The sequence below is a fragment of the Protopterus annectens genome, chromosome 8.part0 (genome assembly GCF_019279795.1).
Source record: "Protopterus annectens isolate FY-2018-M chromosome 8.part0, PAN1.0, whole genome shotgun sequence".
Lineage (NCBI taxonomy): Eukaryota > Metazoa > Chordata > Ceratodontiformes > Protopteridae > Protopterus > Protopterus annectens.
The window spans coordinates 234,307,492-234,333,071 of NC_056741.1; the positions used below are offsets into that span (position 1 = coordinate 234,307,492).

Consider the following 25,580-nt stretch of genomic DNA (forward strand, 5'->3'; position numbering starts at 1 on the left):
TGAGGACATGCTTAATGTCCTGCAGGAGGCCAGGAAACCCAACACAAAGAAATCCTACACTGCTAAATGGAAAAGGTTTTCTATCTGGTGTCACAAAAAGCAGTTGGATCCGCTGCAAAGCGATATGCCTCTAATCCTGTTTTACCTGTGAGAACTGATGCAGACAGGACTCGCTTACTCATCTCTAAAAGTATACTTGTCGGCGATTTCTGCCTGCCTCCCCTTAGACCCACCCCTGGCATCCAGACTGCCTGCTAAACTCTTCCTCAAAGGGGTGTTACATTTGAGACTACTCACATAAACATGTTCTCCGCCCTGAGACCTCAACTACATGCTAGAAAAACTTACTTTACCTCCTTTTGAACCGGCGGACAAAGCATTGTTAAAACTCTGTACTTGGAAAACTGTTTTACTAGTGGCCTTCACCTCAGCCAGGAGGGTCTCTGAACTACAAGCCCTTATGGCTGTACCACTCTTTTTGGTTTTCCACTTAGACAGGGTTGACCCTAAGGACTAACCCTTCCTTCTCCCCTAAAGTTGTGAATGAACTATCCTTGAACCAACCCATCCACCTGCCTACTTTTTTCCCCAGCCCACAGGGAGACAGGGAATTCTACCATCAGCTTAGGTTTTATTTACATAAAACCAAACCTATTAGACAATCAGACCAACTGTTTGCTTCCTTCCACTCCAGGGCCCTAGGGAAGGCTGTGAGCAAACAGACCATGGAGGTCTGGATCTCTAGGGCCATTTCTTTCTGCTACCTTCACCATGGCAAGACATTCCAGTGCAGTGTTAAAGCCCACTCCACCAGAGCTGTAGCGTTTTCTTGGGCTTTCTTTAAAGGGTTAGACACCAATTCCATTCTAGAAGCAGCAACCTGGTACACACCATCACCAAACACTACAAACTGGACCAAACTTCCAGAGCCAGGACAGGGTTTGCCAAGGCTGTCCTGCATGGGTTTTTGGAGACGGCTTCTAAACCATCTCCCCTTCCTCAGTCCGCTTTGGTACTCACCCACTAGTTGAATACTGCAACATTGGAATAGAAGGACATAGAAAGTTGTGTAAAATCTTACCATAACCATATATGTCCTTCTCTTCCATGTTGCAGTATTCCTTCCCTCCCATCTTCCCCTCTTCTGAGACTTGCACTTGCCTCTCCTGGGTGACATTGGACTACCTATGCCCTTATAGGACTGGCTCTGACTGGGGCTTCTTATGATGATCTTCGTGTTTCACTGTTGCAGTCATCACATTTGGGTTATCCCTGCCAGGGTAGCCCTTGGCCGGCCCGAATACCAGAGACTTAGTATTTCTGCACCGGTTACTGTCGATTGAGGACTGACGTCAGGTCATCAGTAGTATAAAGTAAGGCAGTCGACACCATTACATCAGTTTTTCTTGCTGTGGAGCCCGAGGCAGAAGCAGTTCACACGAGTGCCGGTCAGCCTCTATCTCAGTTCATCTGCTGAATTGAAGTTGAAGTCTTCTAAAGCTAAGTACCCCTTTGGGGATCCTTTTTTCTTGCACTAACCGGTCAGAAAAAGTTAATAATTGTCTCACCTGTGGAAAACAAATACCACACCGAGACTTCCACTCTTACTGCGTCACTTGTTTAGGCCCAGACCACGACGTCCCTCAGTGTCGCTTCTGTGCTTTGTTCAACGCCAGAACTATCCATCGTCGGGATCTTATTGTAGCCAGATATTTTCAATTACAGTCCTCAAATTCCAATATGGCTTCGGTAAGCCATCTGACAACAGATCTTCTGAAAAAGCGTAAAGATATAGACAGAGACAGACCGCACAGGTATAAACTTACCTTTGAAACTTCCATTAAGCTAGTCGTCAGTTCTCCAGTCCTCAGTGAGGCGCTTTTGCAGCCCCTGATGCCCGCTTCTGTGGATTTGCAGGCCGCTACCACAACCCTTTCGGAGTCCGGTATGGTGAAAAATTCTTTTTCGATTAAAGATCCTGTGGTCATCTCAACCTTGGATGGATCCGGAAACGCTGAGCAGGCACCAGCTTCCAAGGAAGTCCTTCGCACTCCCGAATCTCGACAAAAAAGTCTTCTTTCGCGACTACCGTTCTTTCTAAAACTACTGAGTTTCTTAGGCCCAGGGTACGAACCACACCCAAGAAATCGACGACCCACTCTCAGGTGCCTGCTACCTTGCCTCAGTCTCAAATGCTTAAAATGGCGGAAGAACTTATCATGCTGATCAAGGGAAGCCAAGCTATCCCCGCCAAAAGGAAAAGAGATCTGTTCCCTGTAGTTTTGTCTGAACAAAGAGTCAGATGAATCTGATGCATCTGAATATGAAGACTTGAAACCCCTCTCCACTTATGAGGATTCTGATGCAGAGGATTCCATTTCTTCAGCCTCTTCCCCCAGAGGATTTTTCCTTTGGGGAAACCATGCATACCTTAAGGGAGCATTTCCAGAGGGAGAGTTAGGACTACCCTCAGTCTAAAAAGAGACTCAGGGAATTCCTGTATCTTCCACAACACAGACCTTTGACCATCCCTCCAGTCCTGGATGTTGTGGAGGATGCTTTCCTCAAATCCAACTTGACTCCTGATGCCCTTCCTCCTGCTCCCAGAAAACCGGACAGGTACTATAGAGTCCCTGACTCCCACAAATATCTTTTTAAAAATCCTGCAGCTGACCCTGAGGTCATTTCTGAAGTGCCAAAAGGAATTAAAGCAACCTCTACTAAGAATCCCACCCCTTCAGACAGGGATTCCCGAGCTTTGGACAGATGGGGTAAGAAAAGTATACACCTCAGCTACTCTTGCTATCCGGGCACTAAATGGTCAGTTCCGTATGCTGAAATTTCAACAACATACCTTGGAACTCCTTAAACAAAAAAATGTCTTCCTTTCCTGCTTGGGCAGAATCTAAAGATTTACAAGCGTTAATGCATTCTGCAACTCAGATAACTAAACATACCTTGCACTGTGACTTTGACGCCCTAGAAGCTTCTTGCAGGGCAGCAGTCACTGGATCTGTCATTAGAAGGCATGCATGGCTAAAAGAACAGCCCCTGCCAGCTCATGTCAAATCTAAATTGTTGGATACCCCCTTGCACAAAGATAACTTATTTGGCACTAAGGCAGAAGAGGTCTTAAAAAAGATGGAAGAAAAAGCAAAATCTATGCAAACAGTTAAGGATTTCTTGCAGGTCCAGCCCCCTAGGTTCAGCAGGCATTGTCCCTCCAAACACTGGTCCTTTCCTGTTCCCAGTAAGCCGGCCCAGCCTAGGCCCCATGGAAGCAGACCCCCCAGACATCAGCCCCAAGGAATGCAGAGATCTAAACAGTGGACTACCTCCATTTCAAAACCAGAGAGTTCTAAGCCACCCCCTTATGGTAAAAACTCACAATGACTCATCTCCTCCACCCCCTCCCTCTGCCCACCTTCACTTACCCCTAGGAGGAAAACTGTCCTTTCACTCAAGCACCTGGGGCCACCATTACCGAGGACCACTGGGTTCTGAACAGAGTGTCTCAGGGATACAAATTTTCCTTCCACACCCTTCCAACCTCAAAAGGGTTCCCAGATCTACCACCAAATCAGTGGGCAGAGGCTCAAAAGCAAATCCTTTCCCTGCTCTCTTTGAGGGCAGTAGAGCGCGTTCCTGCAGAACAGATAGGCCAAGGTTTCTACTCCAGAATTTTTCTAGTGCCCAGAAAAGAGGGCACCTGACACCCCATCCTCGATCTATCCATTCTCAACACCTTCCTGGTGATCCCAAAATTCAAAATGCTCACCCTCCAGCAGCTGCTACCCATGCTCTCCAAGGACACTTGGCTAGCCACCCTAGATCTAAAAGAGGCCTACCTCGACATTCCTATCAGGGAATCATGCTGGGAATATCTCTGTTTCAGGGCAGGATCTCAACACTTTCAGTTTACCGCGCTTCTGTTTGGCTTATCTACTACTCCCAGAGTTTTCACAAAATGTCTGGCTCCGGCCATTGCCTTTTGCAGACAAAGAAATATTCAGATTTACACATACTTAGATCACTGCCTTATTCAGGCAGACAGCCGGGAGAAGCTGCTCAAACACCTGGCCTTTGTAAAGATCCTACTAACCTCCCTAGGGTACACAATCAACAAAAAGAAATCCAAACTGATGCCCACCCAAAGGATAATCTTCCTGGGAGCAAGTCTGGACACAGCTTCCCAGATTGCATACCTTACTCCAGAGAAACAAATTTTCCTGACAGCCTACTTCTCTCAACTAGCTACCAGGCCCCAGCTAACTGCAAAGAAGATCCTTCAAGCTCTGGGGTTCATGGCATCTTCCAAACTACTCATTCCATATGCTAGACTGCATATGAGGAAATTTCAGTGTTACCTAAAGAGCGTTTGGTGCCAGCACTCTCAAGACCTGGAAACTCTTCTACCTATAATTCCTTGCCTCAGAAAAGATTTCCTTTGGTGGGCAGGAGTATGCTCCCACAACAAGGGAATGCCCTTCTCTCCACCCGCCACCGCCCAGACCCTCACCCACAGATGCATCAGACTACACTTGGGGTGCACACCTGGATGGCAGGTGCATACAGGCCCAATGGAGCCCACAGCAAAGCCCTCTGCACATCAGTCAAAAAGAGATGATGGCTGTGCAGTATGCCTTGATAGCTTTCAAGCCACTTCTCTCTCCAGGGGCTCTCCTGATCAAAACAAACATCACCGCTGTGATGTGGTACATCAACAAGCAAGGAGGGATTCACTCCTACACTCTATGCAGGCTGGCTATGAGTCTTTGGCACACAGCCTCTGCCATGCAACTACACCTGTTGACACAATTCCTGCCAGGCTCTCTCAACTCTCTGGCAGACCAATTAAGCAGAATTCTTCTGGACCCACACAAGTGGCAACTCAGCAGAAGTACCTTCACCCTAATAACTCAGAAATGGGGAACCCCGAAGGTCAACTTCTTTGCCTCCTCCACTAACCATCAGCTCAGTATATTTTTCACCAGGAAGCATCACTGCATAGCTTGGAAAGTGGATGCCCTGTCCTTCCCCTGGGTCAGTCTATCAGTCTATGCTTTTCCTCCCCTACCTCTCATCCCCAAGGTACTGCTCAAAATAAGGGAAGAAAAACAAAGGACCATTCTTATACCTCCAGACTGGCCCCACTAGCACTGGTAACCCTTGCTGTGCAGCCTGTCCTTGCTACCCCCATGGCATCTTCCTCCGATTCCAACCCTCCTGACCCAGAGGGAAGGAGAGTTTTTGCATCCCCAAGTGCAGATACTCAATTTAGCAGCTTGGTTTATTCCCTAACCCCGAACCAATCTGCCAACCTTAGTAAACAGGTTCTGGATGTTATTCATGAGGCCAGATGTCCTAGCACCAGAAAGTCTTATGCTGATAAATGAAAAAGGTTCTGCACCTGGATCCAGGCTAAGGGTGCCAATATGGCACAGCCCTCTCTAATCCTGGATTACTTAGCTGACCTACTACACAGTGGCTTCTCTTTCTCTTCTATAAAAATTCATGCATCTGTATTTCTGGTCATTTTCCCACTGAGCAGCCCCTTTTCTCACACCCTTTGATCAAACAGTTCCTAAGAGGGGCTAGCGACTTGAGGCCACCCAGAAGAGCACCAACCCCAGCTTGGGACCTTAATTTTGTATTGGAAAAGCTCACCCTGCCCCCTTTCAAACCAGCTTTTTCTGCAGAGCTAAAAATTCTCTCCTGGAAGACATCATTCCTTCTGGCCATCACTTCAGCCAGGAGAGTCTCTGAGCTGCAAACACTCATGGCTGTGGAACCCTTCATCATCTTTCATGCAGACAGGGTATCCCTCAGAACTAACCCATCCTTCATGCCCAAGGTGGTGTCCAGTGTGGCTGTCAACCAATCCATTCATTTGCCCACCTTTTTTCCTAATCCTCAGAGCAAGGCAGAAAGGATCCTTCACTCTCTAGATGTGAACAGACAGCTCAGGTTCTATCTGGACAGAACTAAATCCTTCAGAAAGTCTGATGAATTGCTGGTTAGCTTTGCTACAGGGGCTGAAGGCAAAGCCATCTCCAAACAAACCTTTTCCAAATGGATAGCACACTGCATCCATTTCTGCTACAAACAACATGGAAAGCCTCCCCCCAAGGGGGTCAGGACACACTCCACCAAAGCAGTCTCCACCTCTGTGGCTTTCCTCAGAGGAGTTCCCACCAGGGACATCCTGGAGGCTGCCACCTGGACATCTGTCCACACTTTTACCAAGCATTACCACCTGCCTCTCTTCTCCAAATCCAGGGCAGGGTTTGCCTCTGCAGTCTTGCAGGGCATCCTAGCCAGCTCTTAGTTTAATTGACTGCCTCCACCCTTTTCCTCAGCTTTGGGAATCAACCCAGATAAGATAACTGCAACAGTGAAACACGAAGAACATAGTACAGTTGTGTACATTTACCATAAATGTAGATATTCGAGTGTATTCACTGTTGCAGTCCTGCCCCCCCCCCCAATCCCCATTTATTTACTTTTTCCTTCTATTACCATTCTAATTTGTTGTTCTCCTTTCCTTTCAAGGGACATATTGGTATTTATTTTCCACTGGTAGGGTTTCTTCCACCAGACCCCCTGGCCTTCTACTTGGGGGCTCCTAACAGGTTAGGGCAAGAAAAACTGATGTAATGGCGTTGGCTGCCTTACTTTATACTACTGACGACCTGACGTCAGTCCTCAAACGACAGCAACTGACGCAGAAATACTAAGTCTCTGGTATTCAGGCAGGACGAGGGCTACCCTGGCAGGGATAACCCAAATGTGATGACTGCAACAGTGAATACACTTGAATATCTACATTTATGGTAAGTGTACACAACTGTACTTTCTGAAGGCTGGTCCATGCAGACGTCACCTTTATAGCCCATGCTTCAGCAGCCACTTCAGACGTCCAACGCACCTACTGGGGACTGAAAAACTTTGGAAACCTGGCCGGATGAGACTGGAAAGAAGAAGGGTAAACCCACTAGTTGAATAATGCAACATGGAAGAGAAGGACATCTATGGTTATGGTAAGATTTTACACAAATTTTTGTCTGTGCAAAGTCTCTGTCCAAGTGCGTGGAATCGCTAGAGAAGGTTGTACCCTAACTTTTCCATCTAGGGTTCAAGTTGAACCTCTACAGTCAAGTTTAACACCCTTGCAAACTCTCATCTTTCTGGGGTACTTGATCAACTTCAACAAGAGTCTAGCTTTTTTTCCTGAAGAAAAGGTCCTGTCATACCAGATTGTGTTTCCGGAATTCTCCCGGTGAATATCACCATAGCAATAGAATTCCTAGACATTTTTGGACTGTTTGCTTCCATGGTTCTCATTTTACTGGTGGCCCATCTTCACATGAGAAAAAATAATGGTATGTCTGAAATTGTTGGATGTAGCACCTTCTTTCCCTGGAATTCCAGTTTTCAATGATACTGTTCATTAGATGAAAATTTACTGTTGTTGAGATCAGTTGAGTATCAGTCCAGAGCTTCCTTTCTCCCCACAGTGCTAGTATAATCTTTCCAGACAGATTATTCTGGCTTCATCTGGGAGGTGTGATGATGAGGATGCAAGTGGTAGCCACTTGAGGGACCCAAGGACTCACAGAAGCACATCAGTAATTAGGAGATGTTGTCAGTGTTTCAAGTCTTCAAAGTCCCTCACCACCTTTGCACTCTGAGTCTTCTTCTAGTAGTCATGGACATAACCACTTTATTGTGTTACCCAACAAACTAGGGGTACAAGGTCTTACTCTTTGAGCTGTTTGAAAATGATAGCAACGTAGCAGGCTTCTCAGCATTCTTTGCCTCTTCAAGCATCAGACATCTTGTCAGCACAGAATATTGTGTCAGAAAGACTGAGCAGATTCTCTGGACAGACACAACCAAGTGGAAGCTCAGGCTGGTGATGTTCAGGATCTGGACAGATGTAGAGAGCACCTCTGAATCTGTGTTGCCTCCTCTGAAAGCAGACAGGTGGATAAATTCTGTTCCAGACATCCTTGCAGCCATGCTTGGAGGACGGAAACATTCTCATTCCCTGGGACAGGAATGTTCCTGTGTGTGTTTACACCCTTTGTAGTGATTCATAAGGTATTTCTGAAAGTTCAGAGAGAAATGCCAAATATCATTGTGGTGACCCCCTCCCCCACTGGCCAAGCAGTCTTGGTTCTTCCTGTTTATGGTATTGGCCACACATGCTGGGACTCTTCATGCAATCTCAAAGGCGACTGCTGCACCCTGATTTTGAAGAAACTTTTGTTGACAGCCTTGATGATTCTGCCTTGACTCTATTCAAGTACTTGTTTCTTGAGGATGTGCAGCAGGGGTTAAAGGAGGCCAGAAAAACTGCTGTTAGAAAGTCTTATGTTTACAAATGGATGGCATTTTCTAAGTGGTGCCTGAATGGAAACAGACAGACTGTGGGGTTAATATTAGTGTGAGCTACTTCAAGGTGGCTTAGAGTATGCATCCATTAAAGTGCATTTAGTGACCATCTGTGCTTGTATGCTAATGGGATCCCCCTCTGTCTGTCTTTCTTTTTTGGTAAAACAGCTCATGAAAGGAGTATTGAATGAGACCACCTCACAAGCAAATTCCTCCTTCATGGGATCTCAGTTATGCTGTTGAAAAATTGACCTCACCATCTTCTGAAATGACAGCTTATGCTGATCTTAAGTTATTAATATGGAAAACTGTTTTACTTGTTGCACTGGCATCTGCAAGGTGAGTTTCTGAGCTGCAAGCAGTCATGGTGGGACAGCCTTACCTGATTTTCCACAGGGATAGGGTTATGTCAAGCACTTATCCTTTTTTCAGGCTGAAAGTGGTTTCAGTCTTAACTTTCTATCAGTCCTTTAATCTCCTTGTGTTGTTTCCTGAACCTAAGTATAAGGAATAAACATTACTTTAAACTTTGGATATGTATAGGCAGCATTGGTGCTACCTCGACAGAAAAAGTCCCTTAGGAAGACCAAAAGGCATATTATTTATTTTTCTGGGGAGGGTAACAGGTCATTACTACCCATGTGCTAGTAAGGCATTGTGTTCTATGAACAACTACTGTTACAGGTAAGTGGAACTTGTGCAACTGTTCTTTCTTACTCTTGCCCCCCATAAAACTGTGCTAGGAACTTGATCCTAGAGGTTAAAAGAGGGATGGGATTGGATTATCACAAGGTCATAACTTAATGACATAATGATAGAGGTAGATGTTCTGAGTCCATCTTCTTCACCAAAACCACCCACCTACCCCTTGCCATGTCAAGAAGAAAGGCCTGGAGAAAGATTCTTGTGCAGATAGAAATATAACAGAGCTACCAAGCAATACACTCAAAAATCTGAAAAGAGAAAATAGACAAAAATCATTATGGGAGGAGGAAGGTGCTAGAACTTGTGAAATATTTTGGTGCTGACCTGACTTGAACCTGCCGTATAATTCTTAGAGGTTGAAAAGGATGAACTCTGATTGTCTAGATCCAGCATTATGATCTATACTTTAAAGCCATTTATATTCCATGATAAGATCTAGCATTACGGTAGGTTATAATCTCCATTTATCTGTAGTTGATATGCAGCTGTTTCACAGCTGCCTAGAAAGCAAGTTAATATGTTTGTTCCAATGGCATCTTCATTTATACCCTTGGCTATCAGGAATAGGGGTAGTAGGTCATAAAACATAACTGCCTTTTTTTAATTGTCTGCTTAGGTCAGCAAAAGAAACATTGGAAACAAGTTTATATGAGGCTCATCAGCACATATCTCAGCTGGAGATTCTGAAGGATCATTTAGAGGTGCAAGTCAAGACGCTTTTGCAAGCAAAGGAAGTTATACAAGGTTAGTTGGGATGGTCTTTAGTGTGTCTAAAAAAGGTATGTCAATATTTTTTTTGTGGTGCGTCATTTTTGTGACATGTTGACTTAATCGTATCTATTCAAGTTACTAGAATGTAGATTTTTATTTTGATAAAATAATGAATACTTTTTTCTAAGTCCTGATGATGTTTTCTGGCTAGTGTATGTTATTTTTGTTTGTTCTCCTTTTTGCTGTCTTGTTTTCAGCGTAGCAGGGTTACTGATAATTATCCAGTTTAAAATTTATTGTAGGTTTTGACTGTGTGTCCTTTTTTTTCCTGATATCCAAAAGAGGGATCTGGTTCAAGGTTATCATCTAGTGGACCCAAAATGTAGAAAGAATGTCTAGTCACCAGGTGACAATCCTGTTTTGACTCATAGGATTCTGTTATGACTCCTACGTAAATAATTGGTTATCAATTTGCCAGCTGTTGCAAGCATAGCCAATAAGCAGAAGTCATAATCAAACCCTGTAGCTTATATCTGTGAGGATATGACCTTAACCATTATGCCAGCCTTCCTGAAGCACTTTTCTAAAGTACTTTAGTCAGGTGTTCACCCCTGACATTTCCTTTTTGTTTGGCATTCTGGTAGCCACTTTCTCAACATAAAAGGATGGATGGTCACAATTTCTCTGTAAAGGGTGTATGTGTCTGCTGTTGTATGGAAGTTACTTTGCACTGTTATAATTTTCTGGCTTCAGACGAGGCAATTGCATAAAATAACATACCTGTATTTTGTGTGATCATACTAAACAGTAAACAGCTTAAAAGTACTGTTTGTGTTTTTGTTTTGTTTCATTTTGTTTAACTAACCAAAGCTCTTAAGCATTGTTTTGTTTTCTAGGTTTAACCATAATACATCATTAGGTAATGAATGAGCTGTGATTATGCAGATGGGCACAATATCATTTTAGTATGTGTGAGACCAGAGAGGGTTGCACATTAACGTTATACTGCCTGCCCTCAGTGTTAGATGTGTATAGTGAGTTAACATTAGGACTAGAGAACTCTATGGAGGCAGATAAGGGAGATTGCATAGCTGCTGCTGTTACTGATAGTTGGCAATATTGAGATTTATTGGACCTAAGAGCTCCACATGTCTAAGAATCCCTTCTAAAATTCACTTTTTCCTGCTGCCTTTTTTTTTTTTTGTCATCACTGGCCCTCCAGTCCCTGCTTCAGGTGAAGTTGTTGAAATTTGTGGTCAGTCTTTTTCTGTTGACTTTTTGTTGAGTTAAATGAAACTTCTAGATCTGAAGTAGTTAACTTCATTTGTGCATCAACCTATGGGTATCGGATCCGAGCCGGCAGCTTCAAACAGCTAAGATCCGAGCTCCAAGCTCCTCCCCTTTGCCCATAACCCCCTGCTATCCCTTCCTGACCCCCAGATCTCGTTTGCCACGGTTCTCAACAGCAGCTTTGAACAAGCTTCCAGACGCAGCATAGGAGTTTTGTGAGAAAGTCTCTCTTTTTTACATTTATCCTTAAAAAAATTGTTGTGTGAGTGTTACCTCTCCTAGTTAGGTTAGCGTACCTCTGTTTTTGTTAGTCGGTGTTAGTGTATTCCCTCCCCATGTGTGTGTGTTAAGGTGTGTCTGTTTTTGGGGCCTAGCGTGTGGGTTCAACATGTCTGAGGCGCCCAAATCTTTCTTTTCTAAATGTACCGAGTGTGGCCATAAGCTGTCCCCAGCAGATGGCCACACTCGGTGCGTTATTTGCCTTGGGGTTGAACATCTCACTTCGGGCTGCACTATTTGTGCAGCGTTCAACCCCAGGGCCATCAGGGACAGGAGGTTGAAGCTGATTCTGGCGGGACTGTTGCCTCCGGACTCTGCCTCGTCCTCCGGCCTCACCGGAGCCGGAGGAGGAGGAGACCCGGTCGCCTTCGAGGTCATCGAGGCAGCATTCCTGGCCCACCTCGGTGGCCTCGTCGAGGTCTACCCATAGCATCTCCGATGCAGACTTGGACCGGATGATGCGTAGGTTCCTCCAGGCCCAGATGCAGATGGGAGTGCTCCTGCCTCCCCCCAACAGGGGGGAGCTCAACCCCCTTTTTCGCCCCGATTGCTCCTTCTCTGACCCACTATCGGGGCTCGGAGCCTTTGGAGACGGGGGAGCATCGGCGCCGATAGTGTCTGGTACTCCGATGGCACCTTCGAGTCTATCCGGTCCCTTTTCTTTGGATCCGAGCTCTCGGAGCTGAGAGCTGAGCTTCGGATCCAGAGGTGTCAGTATGACTTTGGCTCCGTCGCGGTCGGAGCATACTGGCCCTGCGGATCCGACCGCCTCGGCGCTGGCCCCGATCCGCACATCGGATCCGAGGGAGGGTCTGCTCTCGGATCCGATAGGGAGCAGCTCTCCTTCAGCGTTTGATGTTGTGGAGAGGGTATTGTCGAGGGACTCCAGGCCCCTGGCTTCGGCTACGGCTCCACCCTGCACTCCCTCTCAGATGGGTCTACCTTAAAACACCCAGTCCCAGGGACAACCTGCGCAAACGTCCCAGATTGTTCCCTTGCCGGAACAGGATGTAGTTGGTGAGGCCTCCTCGGACAGCCCCCCCGAGGAGGGTCCTCACAAACGCAAGAGCAAAAGGAGGCACTTGGACTCACCTGAGTCCTTGACAGAGGACACAGACTTGTAGGAAGGGGAAGATTCCCCAAGGTCATCCCCCGAAGACGTCTCCTTCGGAGACATCATGGAGATGCTTCGGATCAGAGGGGGTGGTCAGCCCCAAAACCTTCCTCTGATGAGAATGTGTTTCTGGAGGCGTTTGACGCAGGCCCATCTACCTCTTGGGTGCCCCCTCCCGCCGACCCCCTGGTAGACCTGATTACTACCAGGGTGTGGAAGGAACCAGACACTGTGGAGCCCATTCCAAAGAGGCCTGAAAAAATCCTCAGCCCCCCTTCGGATAAGTCATGTTGGAGCAAGGGAGCCCCGGTAGATGCCGTGTTGGTGGCGGCCGCCACCAAAAGGGAACTGGCCCAGGAGAGTTCCTCGGTCCATCCTCCAGACAAGGAGTCTCGGACGATGGACCATCTGGGGAAGTGGGTGTTCGCTTCAGCCAACTTCTCTGTGAGGTCGCTGAATTATATGGCACATGTGATACGACTCCAGCGGGATCTCATTAAAGAATACGCTGGGTCACCCCCAGAGTCTATGTCGGCAGAGGATAAGAAAGTGTTCTCAGCCTGAATGGCCACTCTCAAATCTATCTCTAATACCTCTATGCGGTTACTATCCCATGCCACGGAAGGAGCCGCTAGAGCCAGCGGAGTGGGCGTCGTCCTACGGTGACAGGCGTGGCTCCGTCACTGTGATTTTGCGGAACCTTTCAAGGTGTCATTCGCAAATGCCCCGTTTGATGGTTCTGCCCTTTTTTGGCAAGACCGTACGTGACACTTTGGTCCAGAGCGAGAAAGATGGGATGACGTTGTCTGCCGTCGGAGTCCGCTTCTCTGCTCCCCAGAGGTCCTTCTCAAGGAACCAAAAGGGACAGAAGAAGATGTGGTTCCGAAAGTCTCAACAATCCCGTTTCGCTCTGGACCTTGCGTCCTTCAGAGGCAGAGGAGGACAGGGTGGGCACCGCCCTAGAGGCAGAGGGTGTCCAAAGAACTTCGGGTCCAGAGAACCTTTCTCTGATCGGCCCATGCAGCAACCCTGATAGGTTTACCTGACTGCTCCACTCTGTAGGCAGTCGGGGGGGCGTTACTTGAGGCACCTAGCAGCTTGGAAGTCCATTACAGCAGATCGCTGGGTGCTTCAGATCATATCCAGAGGCTACAAGATCCCTTTTCTCAATCCCCCTCTCACTCCCCGGAGCCTCCCCTATGTCCCACCCAATCAAAGGGAGGCAGCAGCCGAGAAAATCCTCCAGCTGCTAGAAAAAAGAGCAATCCAGCACGTCCCCCCAGAGCAGTCCGGATCAGGCTTTTACTCCAGGTTCTACTTGGTGCCAAAGAAGACGGGGGACTTAAGACCAATCCTCGACCTGTCCTTCCTAAACCTGTTAGTAGCCAAAGAAAAGTTCCAGATTGTCACTCTCCAATTCATTCTCCCACTTCTGCAGGAGAACGACTGGATGTGCTCCATAGACCTCAAGGATGCGTACTACCACATTTTGATGGACAGACGATCCAGGAGGTTTCCCCGCTTCCGGCTGGGAGCCAGCCATTACCAGTTCAGGGTCCTTCCCTTTTGTCTCATGACAGCCCCCAGGGTGTTCACCAAGGTCTTGACAGTTGTAGCGGCCCACCTGAGACTCCAGGGAAGTCAGGTCTTTCCGTACCTGGACGACTGGCTCCTGACCGCCCCCACCAGGCATCTAATATGCGCAGCCAGAGACTACTTTCTCCATCTAGCTCCCCGGCTGGGGATCATGATCAACATCAAAAAATCTTCCCTTCTTCCAACCCAAATCCTAGATTTCATTGGAGCCAGATTGAACACAAACCAGCTTCTAGCCTTCTTGACTCCGGACCGGCTTCGAACTCTAAAACTCCACATTTTGGTCCTTCTTCAATCCCCAGCTCCCTCTGCAGGATTGGTTCTGAGGGCATTAGGCTCTATGGTGGCAGCTATCAACCTTCTCCTCTTGGCGCGCTTGAATATGAGAGTTCTTCAATGGACCTTGCAAGTCCAATGGTCCCTCCTGCGACATCCCCTGAGCTTCCCCGTTCCCCTCAGCAGGGTCTGCAGGAAAGCCCTGTTATGGTGGCTCCAGTCCCCGGAACTCCAGAAAGGGCGCCCCTTCTTAATGTCCCCTCCTATAGCCACGGTGACCACGGACGCTTCTCGCCTCGGGTGGGGGGGGCACTGCATGGGCAGGACTGTCCAAGGCACGTGGACCCATTTGGAGACCTTTTTGCATATCAACATCCTAGAGATGAGAGTGGTGCTTTTGGCATTGCAAGCACTTCACAGCCTTCTTCCCTTGGGGACAATTGCGATTCAGACAGACAATATGTCGGTTGTCTGGTATATCAACAAACAAGGCGGAACCAGGTCCTATCCACTTTGTCAGGAGGCCATGAGAGTGTGGGAATGGGTGATATCCAACAACTGCTTTCTCATAGCGACACACATTCCGGGCCGGTCCAACATCTTGGCAGACAGGCTAAGTCGAACCATTTTCTCACCGTACGAGTGGTCTCTAAACCCCAGAGTAGCGAAGTTAATCTTCTCCAAGTGGGGTCAACCTCGCTGCAATCTTTTTGCCTCACCTTTGAACGCAAAGTGCAGCGGCTACTTTGCTGTAATTCCCCCATCCGGGGAATCCCCCAGAGATGCTCTGGTGCATGTTTGGCCACCCGGTCTACTTTATGCTTACCCTCCTCTTCCCCTGATGCTAAAGTTCTTACAGAAAACCCGACGGTTGGGGAGAAAATAATCCTCATTGCCCCATTCGGGCCTCGTCAACCTTGGTTCCCATATCTATGGTTTCATCTAGTGAATCCCCCATGGATTCTAGATCCCATCCCGGATCTGATCTCTCACTCTTCAGGCCTGTCAATTCTGAACCTGGACAACCTCAAGCTGACAGCTTGGTTGATCCAGTTCCACTGTTAGCTAGGACTCCCGGTATCTCGTCCCCTGTCAAGGCTATACTAGTAGCCGCTCACAAGCGTCTACGAGAAGGATTTGTAATAGCAAATGGAAGCATTTTTCTATTTGGGTGGAGCGTCAAAACTTAGATCCCTTTACAGCTCCGCTGCCAGCAGTGTTAGATTTTCTATCAGGCTTATTCGACCAAGGTGCTAGCTCTTCTACGGTCAAAGTCCAGCTGGCTGCAATCTCTCACTATCATGTCGGGAGTGATCTCGACCCTTTGACTTCGTCTAAATTATGTAAGAACTTCCTAAAAGGCACTTTCCTTTTAAGGCCTCTGGTTAAGCATGCAGTCCCTCCATGGGACTTAACCCTTGTTCTTCAGTCTCTGACAGCTCCTCCCTTTGAGCCTGCAACTTCAGTGGATCTGAAGTACTTATCTTGGAAGACAGTTTTTCTTGTTGCCATCACTTCGGCCAGAAGGGTTTCGGAACTTCAAGCCCTTTGTGCCAAGCCACCATATTTAATATTTCACAAAGATAGAGTTTCACTCAGGACCAATCCCTCCTTTCTGCCCAAAATTGCTTCGGAGTCTAATATCAACCAATCTATTAATTTACCAGTCTTCTTTCCAAATTACCAGAATAAAGGTGAATACAAGCTACACTCTCTAGACGTACATAGGCAACTGAGGTTTTATTTGCACAGGACAGCTGATCACAGGACATCAGACCAGCTTTTTGTATCCTTTGCTAAACCCACTTTGGGAAAACCTGTATCAAAAGTCACTTTGTCCAGATGGATCTCACAATGTATCCTTTCGGCTTATGAGAGTTCTGGCCGGTCTGCACCTCAAGATGTCCATGCCCATTCTACCTGATCGATCTCTACCTCTGCTGCTTTTCGATCTAGGGTGTCGTTGGATGACATTTGTTCAGCAGCCACTTGGGCTTCACCTCATGCATTCATAAACCATTACAAATTGGATATTGTCTCTAGAGGGAGAACATACTTCGACTCCGCAGTGCTCCGGAATATCCTTCCATGAAGACCTCCCAAGAATTAGGTAGCTGGGGACTCTGTCCCATAGGTTGATGCACAAATGAAGTTAACTACTTCAGATTAGGAAGTTATGTACTCACCATAACGTTCCATCTGAGTAGGTAAACTTCATTTGTCAGCAACCGACCCCACTTCGTCCCCCTGATCCATATGGATACTCAGAGGAATCCTGCTTGTCATTGCAGATTGTCTTTAGGTTACAGTTTGGAGGTGGTTCTTTGGTGTTCTATATTGTTATGCTGTTAAGCAAACTCGATCTGAGGTCAGGAAGGGATAGCAGGAGGTTATGGGTAAAGGGGAGGAGCTTGGAGCTCGGATCTTAGCTGTTTGAAGCTGCTGGCTCGGATCCGATATGGATCCGATACCCATAGGTTGCTGACAAATGAAGTTTACCTACTCAGATGGAACGTTATGGTGAGTACATAACTTCTTATTTTCTCACTAGGAAGAGCCATGTATTACTATTTTAACTCTTGTTTTTATTTGTTTGTTTAAAGACCTTTATTGAATTATCACCTGTGACACAGGCAGACTAACATTTATATAAAAGTAATTAAGCCATATTAACAAGTTCACATTTACAAACCTTATACATCACATATATTTTACATATCCTCCAATCATTGCATAAATTATTCAGTTCCTACTTTCTCTTAAACCTCATTCCTCCTCCACAACGTTTTTTCTTCATGTATTGTTCCCGCAGTTTCCGTTTCTTTCTGTGTAATTTACTCCTACCCCTTTCCAAAGAGCCTACCTTCTGTTCTCTTATCTCCATTACAATATTCACTACTTCGTGTAGTTGGTTTAGATTTTGATTTCCATTTTCTAGTAATTGCTTTTTTGGCAGTCACCAGAATTAAACTTCACAAAGCCTTACTATGTCTAGGCATTTCAGATTCTCTATCCAAGCTCAAAAAAATAATTTCCTTAGTTGTATGCATTTGATCTCCCAGTATTCCTGACAAGAGTACTCTGTAGGGAAATTTTAAAGTTTGCCAACTCATTATACTTTCAAAACATGTTTCCAGTTACTTTTTTCTTCCCGGTCACACCTCCAACATTTGCCATCTACCTGAGGAAACATTCTTTGGAGTCTGCATGGCATATACAAGTATCTATGCAAACACTTCCAGGCAAAAATCCTAAATCTTCTAGACTTTGTTGCATATTTGAGAGCAATACACATTTCCTGCCATTGTGTCTTTGTGAATTGCATATCTAATATCTCTTCCCACTCTTTTCTGACCTCTTCTGATTGATTTCTATAGTTATCATGCAATATTTTATATGCCCTACTAATTATCCATTTTTTAACAGCAGCTTCTGTTCTAGATTCATAAAAAAAACTCAAACAGTGTAGGTATTTCATTTAGGATTCCCCTATCCCTTTCTCTTTGTCTGTACTCTGATACTAGTCCCTGATAGGGAAGGCAATCACTAGCTTGCATTCCAAATGACTTGTTGGCCTCTCCCATTCTATTACTTTTCGTTCTCTAATTATTTGTTCCTAATATCTTGGTTCTTTTGCCAGCTTCCTCCAGTAAATGCCAGCCCCCTCTTATCTATTCTCAGTACTTCTAATTGCAGTCATCCCTGTCGGCCGAATCTTCTTTCCCCATTCATGTGTTGGCTTAGTTCTTAGTATATGTCTTGTTATTTTATGAATTATCACTGTTAACTCTTAAATATCAGAAGACCACCTGCATGATACAATTCACACCAGATCCACATTTCTGAATGACTGAATACTGTTATTGTTGTCAAACTGCTCTGTGTTGTGACAAAGGGAGATACTGCCAGCCAGCTATATGGAATTTTGTAAATGATTGTGTGTCATTTGCGAATATCAACATGATTCATATAAGATGCTTGTGTTACAAATGTATTAGTACAGTATGTCATGTATATATCAAACTTGTTTGTACAGACGTGTTGAAAAAGGTTTTTGCAACATGCTTGAAATGTATCCACAGTGTGCCCTACTGCAACAGGACAGAAATGTACATGCACTATTGCAAGTGTTTAAATATGTATATTTTAATAAAGGAAACTGGAACACAGGAGGTTAACTTCAGTCCAGCAAAACTTCAGAAAAACAGCTGAAATTAAATTACTTTATGGCTACGCAATGAAAGATATCTTTCAGTTTTAATACAGCAAGGAGACAACATGTCTAAAACTAGGGAGCTTTCTGTATTGTCTCTAAGGTGAAATAATTACTAGTCTTGAAATGTGAAGGAATGTAATTGTTTTATGACTTTCAGCATCTGCCAAAGATGTGTAGTCTATGTATCTTCAGAGGAAGATACTAAATACTGCTAGCTTCCAGCAGTGTGGGTTTCGCCTGGGGTAGAGTCAGACAGAAGAAATTATGTCATTTTGCAAGCTATCCCAGCAATAATATTTGAGATATTAATTTGAGGAGTGTCTTAGAGAGAGAGAGACAGCATTCTGTATTCTGCATATGACCTGACAACAACTGGAAAATCCATTCACCACATCTGCCTCGCTCTTAAGTAAGTTAACTAGGGTATCATAATTCTCTTAGATTCAGTCAGGAATATAGTGAAACTTGGTTTTAGATATATTTATTTATTTATTTGAGACTGTCCTGCAATGTTGTTTTAAATATTTCCTGTGATTTTGAACTCTGATATCACTGCGAATATATATTTAGTATTGTCTTGTTATTGTATTATTTATTAAATATATTTAAACCTTTCATTGCGGCTGATCTGTGTAGAGATATTTAAGTTCGGAGAGCCCTTGCATACTTATTTGGTGACACTGTGTAGGCCACTCCTAATAACCTTGCTCTTGGTCAACCTACCATTTGTATTAAAAGTAACATTACACTCTAAGATTGGACACCCTTTGTTAAAGGTCTTAAAGTAGCTGATAAGAGTTGGCTGGTGGCAGTGACAACTACCTTATAGTCTGGGAAAAAGGGGGCATAGCTAGTAAACCTGTGCCCGCCTTTCACAGGTGTGTGTGTGTGTGTGTGTGTGTGTGTGTGTGTGTGTGTGTGTGTGTGTGTGTGTGTGTGTGTGTGTCTGTGTAAATCAAACCTCAAAGAGTGTGTGTTAACTACTTCATCAGGGACATGAAGCACTGGTTGGACAGAGAGGGTGCTTGAGGTCTTGGCTTGGCCACTCAGCTGAGATTTCAACTCTATGGCTGTGCCAGTGGAGAGTCTTATTGGGGATCTGGAAAAGAGGGAGAAACCAGCCCTATACTGGATATGGTCTCTGTGTGCTCTTAAGGGAAATTACACTTGATGCAGAAAGTTGCATCTGGAAATAATGTGTGTGTACCTGTCATTCTCCCAGTGTGCGTTCTCCACTGTCACCAGTGGTGAGGATTGAGGCTCCTTGGTTACTGATCCATTGGTGGGATATCACATTTATTGCATCACAGTTGTTTGTACCTTGTACTGTCAAACTTTGCCACCTCTGTATTGCATACAGCCTCCTTAAGTGTATCAGTGTTTAATTGCTGTAAGTTTATATAGTGCACTGCATGTTCTCTGCAGGTAACAAAGTCTTTTTTTAGGTTGTTGCAATAATTTGCTAAATCTTTGCTGCTTCATAGGTTCATAGGTGTGTACTAGGCTATTGTCCCTGGAGCCTTTACAAGCCTAGCCCATAGAAGTGCCCTGGCATTATGCCGCCCAACGTTAGTTCCCAGTGCCTGTATCAAGTTAGAGCCACTGGAGTGATCCCTGGGGTGAACTTGCTATTTCCCATCCACTCATCAAAATTTCTCTTGAAGAGGGCCAGTAAGGTGCTCTGCTTGACATGTATGGGAAGTCTATTCCAGAGCTTGGGCAGTCTCTGGGTTATGAATCTGTCTCTCCAGCATGTTCTATTGATTGTGGTAATGAGGTTGAGGTCTCTGGAGCGTGTGGTTTGGAGGGATTGGGATTTCTTTAGATGTAGCATTTCTAACAGAGCTGAGTCAGGCATGAATTTGTAAGTCAAGCAGAGATCGCCTCTTAGCAGACGATATGAGACAGAGAATAGCTAGAGTTTTTTTGAGTCTGTCCATGTAGGACGTGTTTAAGGCCTAGGATCCCCTTCATGAGATACTTTTGTGGCTCTCCAGCTGTTGCAGGTGTCTAGTGAGGTACATGCCAAATGGGGCATTATAGTCTATGATTGGTCTAATGAGGGAAAGTGGAGAGAAATGATGTCCTCTTTCTTCCTGGATGCAAAACCCTTGGAAATGAGATGTGCCACATAGAAGGACTTTCTGACCACATGGCAATGTAGTGGTCAAAGGAGAGGTTGCTGTCAATCTGTGTCTCCATATCTCTTATAACGCCTCCAGTGTTCAGTGGGCTCTCATCGATGTGGTAATTAGTGGGAAATGAGTTTTTCCCAAAGGGGATGATTGTGCATTTTTTGGCATTAAGCTTAAGGTAAAGGTTTTGACACCAGTCATTGGTCTCAGTGACGCCTTTCTGTAGGATGTCTGCATCACTTGGGGAGTTAATAATGGCTTCCAGCTTGCAGTCTTCTGTGAAGTTGGTCAGCCAGAGTCCCTCTGTGTTGGCCTGGACTTCTGAGAAGTAGATGCCAAACCGGAGAGGACCCAGGACTGATCCCCGTGGAACTCCACTCATGACTGCTCGGCAGTATGACTCGGAGTCTGCTACTTTCACACTGTGGGTTCTGTCTGTGAGCCAATTTGCAACCTACCTAATGATATAGGGGTTGATGCATAGTTTGGTGAGTTTATCAAGAATTCCTGAGTGAGGAATGGTATCAAAGGCCATGGCCAGATCGAGGTAGGCTGTATGAACTGCCTTACCCTCATCCACAGCTATGGTGACTGACTCAGAGAAGTCAACCAGGTTGAGCAGGCATGATTTACTTTTAATAGAACCAAATTGCGTGGTATCTACAGTTTGGAAATTCCCTGTAGCCTTGTTAATTAGGTCCATGATGATGCATTCCATAGCCTTACATATCAGACTCGTCAGGCTAATGGGGCGATTCTGTAGTCGCTCTTCGTTTATGGAGAGGGATGACTGTAGCAATGCACCATTCGGTAGAGACAAAGCCTGAAGTGAGGCTGTGACTGAACAGGGCACACAGATGTGGTGCCAGTTTACTTTGTTATTCATGTAGAACACAGCCAGGGATATTGTCAGTCCCATGGAAGCTGTATTCTTGGCTTTGGACGATGCAGCTTTAATCTGTGCTGCAGTTAATGCTGGGTGCCTGGCATTCTTCCAGTATTGAGATTGGTCCTGGGGGGGCTAAAGCTGACACTGAATCTGTCGGCCAGTATGTTGGCAATATCTGTTGGCTCGGGATAGGAGGTACCGTTGTGCAGTAACTCAGAGCAAATCTGGGTATTGCCGTGGAGATTCTTGATATAACTATAGAAGGCTTTCTGGTTGTTTTTAGTGTCTACCACAATTCTGCCTTCCTATCTGGCTTGGGAGGTTTTGATGAGGGATCTCAACTTTTTGTTGAAGCTGGTAAGGACATTTTTCCAGTCATGGGACTTCACCTTTTTCTGCAACACTTTCTTTCTTCTGTTGTAGAGTTTATTAATGGCAGGGGACCACCAGATTGGCTTCCTTTTTTTGGAGGGGAGAGTCTTGGTTCTGTTGGATATGGCTAGTTCCATGCATTTATGTACGCGTTTGTACAGTGCATTGGTGTATGATTCGGCAGTCATGCATCTATTTTCCATTGACATGGGTGCCATGAAATTAGCCACCTCTGTTTATAGAAGTCCAGAGTCAGCTTTGGAGAAGTTTTTCATGGTGGTTACCTTTGCGGGGGGTGTGGATGACGTGGATTTCCATGGTGATTAGTTTGTGGTCAGATCTAACCAGGGATGAATTGACTATTGGTGTAGAGCAGTGGTTGCCCATGTTAGTAATAACCAGGTCAAGGATATTGCTTCCTCTAGTGGGGTTAAGAATGAGCTGGTCCAGAGCATTGGAATTGATGAATTCCAGGAAGCACTGGGCCAGTGCATTGGTGCATGAATAGTAGATTTCCCAGTTGATGGAAGGGTAGTTGAAGTCACCTAGTATGAGAGTGTTGGGTTGGATCTTAATAGTTTCCAGGATGCTTAGAAATATGAAGTGAGAGTCTTGGGACATGGTTGGGGACCTGTAGCAGGCTACAACCTGAATTGCCATCTTACTCAAAGTTAATTGTACCTGGAGTATCTTCAGATGCGTTATGCTGAGCTATTAGTCTGGAGGTGTGCATATCCTTTATGAATATGGAGACACCACCACCTTTGGAGCTTCGGTCCATGTTCATGGGCCGAAAGGTGTGGAATGAGCTATAGCCTGGTAGCTCAGGGGTGCTTTCTGCTGCTTTAAACCAGGTCTCCGTTATGGCACAAATGCCGATATTCTCCATTTTGGGGAGTGCTTCGAGTGAGTGCAACTTGAGATTTACACTTCTAGCATTGAGCAGCATGACCCTCAGATTGCATTTATTTATAGCTGTTACGGTAGTAATTTGGTCTTTGGAACACTGCCTTAAAAAAAGCACTATAGGGGTGACAAGAGCCTTAGCCAGTACCCGGAAACCCAGGGGTGACAGATGCAGGCCATCTCTGGCAAAGCATCAAGGTCTGTCAGTCATGTTATCCCAAACAGACTGATACTGGATCCCCTTAGAATAACACCAGAAACTTAGCCAGTTGTTGAAGTCAATCATTTTCTGTTTGTACTGCGGTCATTCTGGGCGATGGTAGGATGCTGCTTAGGGCTAGGGTCATACTTGCCTGGGCCACATAATCCAAGAGCTCCACCATGTCTCTTTTCATGTAGTCCAGGGAGGTGCGTCTCAGGTCATTCACACCCACATGGACAATGACAGAGTCATACTTGTATTTGTTGTGGAGTGACCTGAGTGCATGTGTTATGTGTCGGATTCTGGCACCTGATAGACAGCTGACTGTTACCTTCTCCTTATTCAACCTAGTGAGTGGGACATCAGTGTGCCGCACTATTGAGTCACCTATGCTTATTGTATTGAGCAAGCTGTTTTGCATTAGGGGCTTAGGTTGAGGGGCACACTGTGTAGGTGAGCTATGTGTCTTCTGGTTTGTGTTGGTCGAGTACGTTTTTGCCTTGGAGGTCTCTGCTGTTTGAGTCGATTTCTATTGAGAGCCTCCGCGAAAGTGGGTGTGTGGTTTGTGTTTTTATGTGAGGGCTGTGATGGTAGGTGTTCTGAAGGGCTATGTGTTCCATGTTGTGTGGTAGTTTTGTGGCTTTGACCTTTGGTCATGGTAGTGTTCCTTGGACCAAGTCCCCTTGCATTTATAAAAGAATAAATATACCCTTCCTACTAAATTTGTAGCTTCATTAACCCTGCATCCTTCACTGCTGTGAAATGTGTGTTGCTTTTACAAATGTGTCCCTTTTGGGACATTAATGTTAACATGGAACATATTAAAGAGAGCTGATCAGTCCAGCAGTCTGCCTCTGACCTTCCTGTGTTCTGCCTGCTAAGTACCAAATGATATTTTTAAATCATGCAAGACATTAACAAATGACACTGTGAGTTTGGATGAAATGTGTGGATTCTTGATATGGTTGATATTTGACTAATAATTTGGCCGACTAAACAGATGGTTGATACTGGTTGACAAAAGTAGCAGATTAGATGATTCTCAAGATTGGGGAATTTGCCTTTTTCCCAAGAATTTGCAATCTCGGAGACAGAATATATATTTAGCAGAGGGTGAGGAGACTTGTCCCCATGCAAAAAATTGTTTTCTTTTTAACTTTGTTTTAAAGTTTTTGCATGTGCTGAGATTAATGCTTGGCAAATGCTTAGTAGCATGTGGACATGCATAATGTCAGTCATTTGGTGTCTACATTATTCATGTCAGTATTAGTGCCATTCAATAAAGGTTAAGTAAATCCATATGTATTTATGTTTATATCGCTCTTTCTTTTATATATATATATATATATATATATATATATATATATATATATATATATTTAATGTATATATATATATATATATATATATATATATATATATATATATATATAGGTCCACTTTGTAATCCCGATATACTGAAATCTCAAATTTCAGTATTTCGAGACCACAAAGTTCTAAACCCACAAAGTCGAAAGGACTAAATGTTGAGTTTCAAAATCCCGATAGCACAGTATAAATAGTTAGTACACCATTTAACAGGGCATACAAAGTACTCAAATGGCATGTGCGACGTTTCCCCCACCGGTAACTGTTGGAACCGTGTATGAAACCACTGTTTCTTAGAAAGCCAACAAAGTCCTGATTATTGAAGGCTATGTCTACTATTTAGAGTGGAAAGGCACGAAAGGAACTATTGTCGTCGTAAATGGAAATCGGCATCCAAATACAAAGGTAGGCTAATAACAATATGTGTACCTACTAGAGAACAGCTGTATAAAAACAGTACCCCACAATCATACTGGTGATCCATCGGAAGTGGACAGATATAATATGTGCAGTGAATTAAAGTCTAGGGCTTTCGTATCCAGGGATGCACCCTGTTTTCTGATAGAGGATGCTTCTACGTCCATGGGTGTTGTACCAGACCTTCCCACTAGACGTGCATTTTTGCAACAAGTGAGAAGGGTGCACGGGAAACTAACAGCCCTAGCAACAAATCCAAACGTAACACTGCATACTCCGAATGTCCAGGACTACCCCATTAAAACAGTAACGTTTGTAGAAAGAAAGGTAGTGGACGTGAGTGGAGAGCATGCAGTGATAGTCTTTACCACTGTCAACAATCTGTTTGATTTAAGCCATGCCACCATTTGGTTGATGAATGGCAAATTCTTTTACAAGGGACTCATCTGCAGGCAGTTTTATGGCATTCCCGGGTTGGTACGCTATGGGCGATGCAGAAAATCAGTCCCTTTACTGTATTGACTGATGAGCAAGAAGTCACTGAGGGTGTATAGCTCAATTTGGGACTGTGTATTCGGGCTACTCGCAGAGCAGGGCTTTGAGACAACACTGAAATATGTGAAGTGCGACTTCAAAATAGCCGCTATGAAGAGTATACTGGGCAGCATGAATGGAGTCAAGTCTAAGGGCTGTCCGTTCCACTTTGG

The 25,580-nt window shown here is 45.0% G+C and overlaps 1 protein-coding gene across 1 annotated transcript in view; it reads left to right on the forward strand.

Moving 5' to 3' along the window:
• The window catches only part of LOC122808201 (rootletin-like), a 546,256-nt gene that overhangs the window by 392,703 nt on the left and 127,973 nt on the right, over positions 1-25,580 (forward strand). Inside the window, exon 8 of the mRNA XM_044079170.1 lies at positions 9,719-9,846. Coding sequence (XP_043935105.1) covers positions 9,719-9,846 — 128 coding nt within the window. The remainder of the gene's footprint in view (positions 1-9,718; positions 9,847-25,580) is intronic.